This window comes from Astyanax mexicanus, chromosome 6 (assembly GCF_023375975.1).
Source record: "Astyanax mexicanus isolate ESR-SI-001 chromosome 6, AstMex3_surface, whole genome shotgun sequence".
NCBI lineage: Eukaryota > Metazoa > Chordata > Actinopteri > Characiformes > Acestrorhamphidae > Astyanax > Astyanax mexicanus.
In genome coordinates this window covers 26,161,653-26,170,549 of record NC_064413.1, presented here as the reverse complement: position 1 = coordinate 26,170,549, position 8,897 = coordinate 26,161,653, and the positions used below count along the sequence as shown (strand labels likewise).

The 8,897-nt window shown below is 36.4% G+C and overlaps 2 protein-coding genes across 4 annotated transcripts in view; both read left to right on the top strand.

The window, feature by feature from the left end:
* The first annotated feature begins 50 nt into the window (after positions 1 to 50).
* LOC125802347 (uncharacterized) lies at positions 51 to 1,873 on the top strand. The gene is made up of 4 exons (XM_049480106.1): positions 51 to 204; positions 394 to 538; positions 1,276 to 1,384; positions 1,494 to 1,873. The coding sequence occupies exons 1-4, from the start codon at positions 126 to 128 to the stop codon at positions 1,617 to 1,619; spliced, it is 459 nt and encodes a 152-aa protein (XP_049336063.1). The 5' UTR covers positions 51 to 125; the 3' UTR covers positions 1,620 to 1,873.
* A 1,538-nt stretch (positions 1,874 to 3,411) lies between these two features.
* LOC111193354 (uncharacterized) overlaps positions 3,412 to 8,897 on the top strand; it is a 29,115-nt gene continuing 23,629 nt past the window's right edge. The window contains exons 1-4 of one of the 3 annotated variants that reach the window (XM_049480515.1): positions 3,412 to 3,703; positions 5,478 to 5,578; positions 6,665 to 6,858; positions 6,965 to 7,108. In XM_049480515.1, the coding sequence (XP_049336472.1) occupies positions 6,678 to 6,858; positions 6,965 to 7,108 (325 nt within the window). In that variant the 5' untranslated portion in view covers positions 3,412 to 3,703; positions 5,478 to 5,578; positions 6,665 to 6,677. The remainder of the gene's footprint in view (positions 3,704 to 5,477; positions 5,579 to 6,664; positions 6,859 to 6,964; positions 7,109 to 8,897) is intronic. The other 2 variants (XM_022673824.2, XM_022673826.2) reach the window with 2 other exon arrangements.

Below are 8,897 nucleotides of genomic sequence, written 5' to 3'. Positions count from 1 at the left end.
CTTTAGGGACTGTCCACACCAGCGGAGGATGGTACGGCATGCCTAGTATAAATACCCTGTGCTGTGCTGCCTGTATTCACCCTCAGCACACATCAGAAGTTTAAAGCTTCTCTACAGGATCAGCCATGATGAGCCTTAAGATTGTTCTCTGTCTGGCTGTGTTGGCTACAGGGCTGCTGCTTACTGAATGCTCCTGGGGCAATGGTAAGTTTGTTAAATATGCACCATTTCTTTCTCATTTACTTTTTTGTATGCATTTTGGTGTGTTTGTGTGTTTTGTGTTTTGGCTGGTTAGCATGTACCATTGTTATTCAGACAGCAGTACAGATTTTCCCCAGTAAATCGAGGTAAGAGTTGTGACTGATATTGAGTTTGCTCCCTATGTTTTCCCAGGACAAACTTCTTATAATTATGACCTATCCAAGATGTCTGACCTACGGAAACTGTACAACTCTAAGGTATATGTGGCTGACCGAATGACCAGACCTCTGGAAGGCATGTCTTTCCAAGCAGGCAAGATCAGTCACTCTGGAGTAAGGTACGAATTTAAAATCTGACAAAGAAGCTGAATAATTACATAGCTAAATGCATCAGATTACTTTTATAAGCAGTCCCTATATTTTATTCTTTAAGATTCAATTCAAAGGAGTAGGAGTCCTGATATGGAAAAACACAAAAAAAAATCGAATTAATGGTATCAGTGTTGTGGCACCACAACTGTGCAATATCTATTACTGGTATATTAGTTCTAAACTTTATAGCATCTAATATATTCATTATAAAAACAGAGTGGTCTGGAGGGTTTGTTGGATGTAATTGCTCTCATACATTTTGACAGTATTTCAACAACCAAACAAAGTAATATACTCAAAAACACATTTATTTATTTACATTAACTTGCTTTAAAATAGTCTCCACATGCTCTGAGCATTTACACATTCTCAACAGAGAGGTATCTAAATCCCCAAGTAACTTTAATTTGTCTCTTCTTATATACTTTCTTTTAGCTGAATAGAATATGCATATACAAAATTACATCGATTTTTCTTAATTTTCTTTAAATGTAGTCATTCAAATTAAAAAAAAGTACAGACAAGCAGATAACACAAAGGCAATTCTATTTAAAATAACTGAGCAAATGGTTGGCATGCATTTTTTCTAATACCAGTTGGTGGGGTTAATAGGAAATCTCATCCCAGCAAACTCAACTTTTCATCACAGTTATAAATAACTTAAACTTATTCTAAACATTGTTATGCTGCATTTTAATCTCAGAGTGACGCTGGAAGATGGCACCAAGTGGCTGGTGCACAAAGGAAATGGCTATGGTATCTCATCCCAGACGGTGGTTGTGCATGCTCGTCACATGGGCTCCAACTGGAAGGTGAATTCTATTTATGTTCTCTTATGAAACATGTTTGTCATTTAAAATAATATGCTCATGTTTCTTTCAGTAGTCCTCATATAGTAACAGATTTTCTTCCTACTCACAGATCATTGAGACCAAAAACTTTGGTGGGAGTAAGACAGTGTCCGACTTTGTGAAAGCTGGAGGAACGGACTACAGTCTCATCTTCGATAACTGCCATGATGCCTCAGGAAGAATGATGGATGGCTAAGATTCGGACCTTTATGCTGAAATTTTTGTTGCACTTTCTGCTGTTGCTTTATCGTTGTACTAATCTTTATTTTATTTTAATTCATTGAGCACAAAAGAATCAACATTCCAAAAACAATGAAACACATGCATGCAATATGAAATAAAAGACTGGTCTGTTTGGACAGTGTATATCTGTATATGGTGTGAATGTATTAAAAATGTAATACATCTTATTAGCATTTGCGCAGTCAATAAACAACATGACATGATTAATCTGTAAATAATAACGTGTTCATTTTTATGCTAATTATGCTAAAAGGCTGTAGGCACATTTTAGTTGGGTCCCTAGGTTTTCACTTAACAATCTACAACAGTAAGTTACATCAGTTGGTTCTTCTCAAGAGTAACAGGACTGAGTGACAGTAACAGGAGTTAGTAAAGTCCTTTGGTTTATTGATTTATTAGTGTGAATATTAATTAATGTAATACTATTTCACTTTTTTTTTTTTTTTTTACAATTACAATTACTGAAGTTGTTGGGATTTAAGATCAGTATGACTTATTCAATCCACCACTAAATGCTACAGTGAAGCAGTGAAGTTATCGTAAGAGTTTAGATCGGGCCCAAAAAATCCAGTGTACCTGAGCGTCGTTCACTCTCACAGCACTGCACGTGCAGCTAAGCCACGGCTGGTTTAAGAAGACCCTACTTCCTGTCTCATTGTTATATCCAGTAATGACTGTTAGCCGCTAGTGGAAGCCTGCGAGTGGGTTAAAAAATGTAGTTATAAGAGTGTTTGGAGCTAACGCTTAAAACACAAATTAAAAATAGCACTAGTTCATCTAGTTCATTTTTGGAACTGTATCATTTTTAATGAACTATGAACCTGAACTTTGAAAGGAATCAAAGGTTCACGGAGCAGAAGCTGCCAGCCTCAGACCCAAGTGTCTGTGATTGGTCCGAAGAAATTTTACCATGTCATAATTTATTTGCATGAAAAGAAAATCTGAACTCAATTTGTCATGCTCTTCCTGTATAACGACTACACATCGGGCCCATATCACATTAACTCACCTCAGTATGACTTTTGCAATCATTTAGTCCCTCGTGGGCAATACTAAAATCATCATTACAAACTGTATAGTGGGCAAGACTTTCACTGTTTTTTTTTTTTACTTTTACCAGACATCGATATATTTTACAGTAGTCAGAGATGAAATGAGTTTTAATGGGAGCTATTATGCTCTTTCCCATTTAGAAGGGGGAAAAAATCACTGCCTGCCCACACTGAAAACTGATTGGCTAACTCACAGACTCTTTGTAATTACCATGCCAGCATTTTTTGGTCTATTTTCTGCCTATTACACAGCTATATCTTGATTTTTTTTTTTTTTTTTTTTTGGGGGGGGGGGGGGGCATAATATATAAAAGGTTTCATGTTTGAAAAGAAACATGACTAAAATTCTTAATCGTAATAATAATCATAAAAAATCTGTCAAAATGTAATGAATGTAATGTTCCTGAACTTTTCACATTTAAAACTGATCTGAAATTATTAAGTGTATTAATAGTACAACACAGCTTCTCCAAGTGTTTTAGGAGTCTCCAAAAGTCTCAAACCTTTCTAAATGTGAATAACTTATTTTACTGCAGAGATAAAGGGATTTGTATCACCTTCACTTGTAGTCCATATATAGGCCAAGGACTGTTAAAGGGTTAACGACTATTGTAAAGAAATAAATAAATAAAGTAAAGCGGAGCTTTGGGAAACTCGGCTCAGTGAAAGAAGAGTCCACAGAGGGCGATACAGCACCAGTTCAGCACAAAGACAGTGAAAGAAGAACACAGATACTGGTGGAAGAAGAGGAGGATTCAGGAACTGGAGGAGTTCATAAACTCTACTGATATTTTACAGTATTTCTCTCTAAACTGCGGTTTAAATTAGGCTCGGATTATGGCGAATGAGTAGCCGGAGTGTATGTGGAGCACAGTGAACAGGTTGGAGAGCTGCAGCGGTGACTGTAACACAGCACGGGCTGAGTGGAGCTGATGTGGGTTTACAGTCTGACACCGGATGCGGGTTAACCTTCTGTTCTATAGCTGTAAGTTAAACGATTTCTTGGGGTTTTTTTGGAGTCTTTAGTTTCTATAAGCCGCTGAGATAACAGGTTGATCTGGTCGTGTCATTTCCATAAATTAAATTAAATAACTGCTCTTAATTTTTCACAGAAAGGTCTGGAAAAAACAGCAGTGCTGTTTTATTTCCTTGCTAACAATCCAGCTGGAAATCCAGGAAAACACACCCTATATTACTGTTAAAGAGCTCGTAGTTAACGAGCTGGACTACCAGTATTGGGGGGTTTGTTTTTCTGGTTGATCCGCTGGACTTGAGTTATGACAGAATGAGCTTTTTAGAGGTCTCAATCATCGTTTTTTCACACATTTTAAAATGTCTAGTTGTTGTCTCTACTATGATTGAAGGCCATGTGAGCTATTTTTTGTGGGAAAAGTGCTCTGGTGATCCGGTATAACGGTGGAGAGAAACGATATAATTTAGTCTCTTGCTCATTTTCACAGCTTTTACTTTGGTATCTTTGCTGCATATGAGTGGGCTATTATTGTATGCCTTATTGTGCCTGTTTACTTTATAATTAGCTTATGCCTAAGTCATTTTCCTATTGTTTTTAAGAAATCAAAAAACGAATAAAGCTGAGCCTTACAAAGAATTTTACAAAGCCATTAGATAAATATTTAATTCATACCTTTTTAATCCAGCCAAGATCACCTTTAGAACAAGTTATTTGCTTCTAAGTGGACAGGGCAGGGTTTTCTTGGGCACAGGATGCTGAAGTTCTTTAGTTTGCTCTGTGTTTGATTTCTCCTCCATGTTTCTGACATATCACACGCTGGATGTGGGTTTAGTCACATGACTTGACACGCGGTGCTGTGTTTTTAAGGGGACAGTAGCCACATGATTATATCCAAAATATGTGAAAAGTATTCAATTCATTTCTCAGGTAGAAGTATACTAGGGTTTAAAATACTTCTGTATAAGGTAAAGTATCAACCCAAGCTTTTTACTCAAGTAAAAGTGTAAAAGATTACTAAAAGAACTACTTAAAGTAATGTAATGTAAAGTGAAGTAAGCTTAGGCTGCCTCGCAAGGTCCTATAGTGCACTACCCCCCTCCCCAAAACACATTCTTCTAAAAGCCATAACGAATATATTACGAGCTATATTAAAATGTTAATGTTGCATTTTAGTACAATGTAAATATATTAAAGAAGCTTTGTTGGACATTTTGCTCAAGTTTTCTTGAGTCTCTGCCACAGACAATCTTTATACTATTAAATTCAGTTTTATTTTTATAGCGCTTTTTACAACAAAAGTAGTCACGAAGCAGCTTTACAGAGAAAAACAGGTCCACGCCTCTTATAAGCAGCACCACAGGGAGGCCAATTATTGTGGTGACACTGTGGCAGGTAAAACTCCCTTACATTAAGAAGAATACTAGACTACATACATCTGCTATGTTTCTTGCTGAAATGTGACATGACATGCGCAGATATGATAGAATAGTATAAACCAATAGGGTGTTGGAATGGTATGTTTATATTTCTCAACCAAACACAATCAGATTAAAGTATAGATAACCAAAGTTTCTACATAAATAAGGTAACAAAATATTTATACCTCAATACCTGGCACCTCTGACCACACTGTGTAGAAGTTCATATTATTAAAAACAAAAAAAATGTTTCATTAATGTTAGAAGTTTTGCTAACACACAATTTTGTTAAAATCTGCCCCTTAAAATCAGATGTGAGTTTTCAAAGTTTTTTTATCATGTATAACAAAGCTTTTTTTTGTATACAGTTCCATATGAAGATTTTCTCCCTGACCCTTTTCACTGACTGACCTGAATGTTATTTTACGCCTTATTGTGGTCAGCTGGGTGGCCTACAGACACAGAGAAGGTGGGTGGAAATCACATTTGTGAAGTCAGAATGTTCAGTGGCTAGTTTTATAAGGTAGCCATTGGTCAAAATGTTTAGGTTGCACTAAACAAAAATATAAACACAACATTTTTGGTTTTGCTCTCATTGTTCTCATGAGCTGAACTCAAAGATCTAAGACTTTTCCTATGTACACAAAAGGCATTTTTATCTCAAATTGTGTTCACAATTGGGTCTAAATCTAAACTTTGTGAAGATGTGTTGCACTGCAAGAGGCAAATGTTGGTGACACCATTACTGACAATACTGTAAAACTTTAGAGAATTTTAGAGTGCCCTTTTATTTTGGCCAGCCCAAGTTACAGATGTGTAATAATCACTGTGTCTAATCAACATCTTGATATGCCACACCTGTGACTGGTGGATTATTTATCAAAGCAAAGCAGACGTGCTTACTAACCAGGGGTGTCACGATTCTCTAAATCCTCGAGTCGATTTCATTTCTGATTTTAGGGTCACGATTCGATTCGATTCGATTCTCGATTTTCTTTTTTTTTTACAGCAGAGAGGCATATGCCAGGTTTAGATTAGTCTATGGTCAGTCATTGGTTTGACTCATCAAATTTACAATGTCTTATTTCAAAAGGTGGGCTTGATATAAGTGATGCAAAGTGATTATTACACCACATTAGGCACTTATGGTCAAATTTACATAATTTAATTAAGATATATATGTAATGCCATCTAGTGGCTTTTTTGGTAGCAGCAGTGTGCACTATTAAAATAAATAATAAAAAATACAGGACCAGTCATGTAAAAAATAATAGAACAATTTAACAGATTAAGACCCAATTTGCAACAAAATTTGATATAAACATGTTTTTGTGTACATAAAAAGCCTTAGGTTTTTATGGGAGCAAAACGAAAAGTGTTGGATTTATTTTGGTGTTTTGTTGAATATATAATGTGTTTATATATTGTTGTGTGGTTATTGCAAATATGAGGAGAAAGAGGGAGAAGTGTAACCCTAAGGTGAAGTGTATGTCTAATACAAATGACTGAATTTTACTTTCATTTACATGTTTCTTTCTTAAAACATTTGTTCTAGACTCATCAGTAAAATGGGTGATTGGACTCTGAAGACAGAGGATGTAAAACATGTCCTCCAAGTGGACATTAAAGCTGAGCAAGAAGATAATGAATCTCACTGTAAACTGGAGTGTAAGGACTTCAACATATCTGGAGCGTGTAGTCTCAAATCTGAGTCTTTACCAGGGATTGAGGAGTCATTTGCTGAAAATGGTAAGAATAGGTGATGTAAATGTCAAATCTTTTGATTATTACCTACTCTATCTTTTTTATTGTTTTTCCAAACAGTATTGTTACTTTATCATGTTTAATTGTTTAGACATTGACTCAATCGAATTGGACTACGTGAAAGTGAAGGTGGAGGATCCAAATGATCTGGAGTATATATTAGATAATCAACTGTCAAATGACCCAGCTCCAGTATTCTATGAAGAACCGGAGAGATACTATGGAAGCAGTCAAGGTCAGTACTAAAATCTTTATTTAGCGCCAATGGAACCACTATGTATTAGGGTTGCCACTAGGGGTGGGCGATATGGCCAAGGGCGTAGGAGCGGGTTTGATATTGGGGGGACACATTTGCTAATATGCACCAAAGCCCACATAGTTTCTTAGAACAACATTTAAGGAATTACTTTTAATCACAAATAATCCCTTTTTTCTGTACTCTGTTTATTATTAGTTACATCCAAGTAAAGGACTTTACAACCGCCATGTTACTCCAAATTACATTTAAACAAATATGCGTGAAATGTCTAAATTATATACATATATGACAAAAACTGATCAGTTATCATCTGCGCTTTTAATTGTTTCTACTGAAAGCACTTCTTATGATGGTGTCCTTTTTTGAAAAAAGAATGTAACTTTACGTTTCATAGAGATTTTTGACAGAAGTTAATATAAATATTAGACTAAAGAAAAAAACATTTGGATTCGCCTGGAATCCCCCCAGATAGCCACCGAGTGCTGGCCCAGTACTGGGCCTTAGCTGGTTTCTGACTGTCCTCAAAGGTGGCCCAGAACCGGCCACCGGACTCGGCCCAGTGTATTTTTGAACGTAGGACCAAGTCTGGGCCTTATTCGGTTTCTGACTCCTCGAAGCTGGCTGAGAGTCGGTCACCGGACTCGGCCCAGTGTCTTTTTGAACGCAGGACCAAGTCTGGGCCTTATTCGGTTTCTGACTCCTCGAAGCTGGCTGAGAGTCGGTCACCGGACTCGGCCCAGTGTCTTTTTGAATGTAGGACCAGGACTGGGCCTACACTGGTTTCTGACTGTTCTTGAAGCTGGCTGAGATCCTGCCACCGAACTTGGTCCAGTGCCCAACACAAGTTAAGCAAAACTTTTGTAACTGAAGGTACTTTGTCTTTTACTGTTGGTGAATTTGTTTTCTAAGAACTAGGAGGTTCAGGAACCTACAATGTTATTCCTACTACTACAAGCTACAAGCTATTTGTACATAAAATTTATGTAAATAACCACTTTGTACATCAGTACATCAATATGATTATTATATATTATTATAGGAAACACTAATAAGGAATTTACCATTGGTTTAAATAGAGTATTCTGTTTACTCAATTAGTGTAAATGAGAGAAAAACTTTGTCTGGAAGCTCAAAGAAAGACATAAAACAAAGATTTATATTAAATTTACGTTTAATTCATAAAGTTTACATATTTAAAAAATAAAGGGAAAAAAAGAAAACAGAAACAGATTACAATTTGCAAATTCTTTTTAACTCATTCAATTGAATACACTACAAAGACAAGAAATGTAATGTTGCAAATATTCACTCATTTTGAATTTGATGCCTGTAACATGTTCCAAAAGTTAAGACAGGGGTAACAACATTATGCATGCATTATGAAGACCAAATACGAGAACGGAGACCCCGGACTGTTTCTTTAACTAGCTGAGCTCCGCGGTACAGTTAAAAAGCTCCCCACGACAGTGCTCTTACTGCCTCTCCCTATTAGGCTACAGAGGGGCATGTAGTGTTGTGTTACAGTGTTTGTTGTTGCGCCGCTAAAGTATGGAGGATGAAGAAAAAGAAATCCAACTGATTTGAAAGAATGAGGAACAAATTGAATTGTGACCCCAAGAATCAATTTTGAATCGAATTTTGGGATTCCCAAAGATTCACAGCCCTACTTTGTACTATGAAAAACATTGGTTTAATAGGTTCGCCCAAACAAAGGTTTGGCACCTGTGGACTTCTTGTTACTTTTTACCGTATTTATTTTTATTTG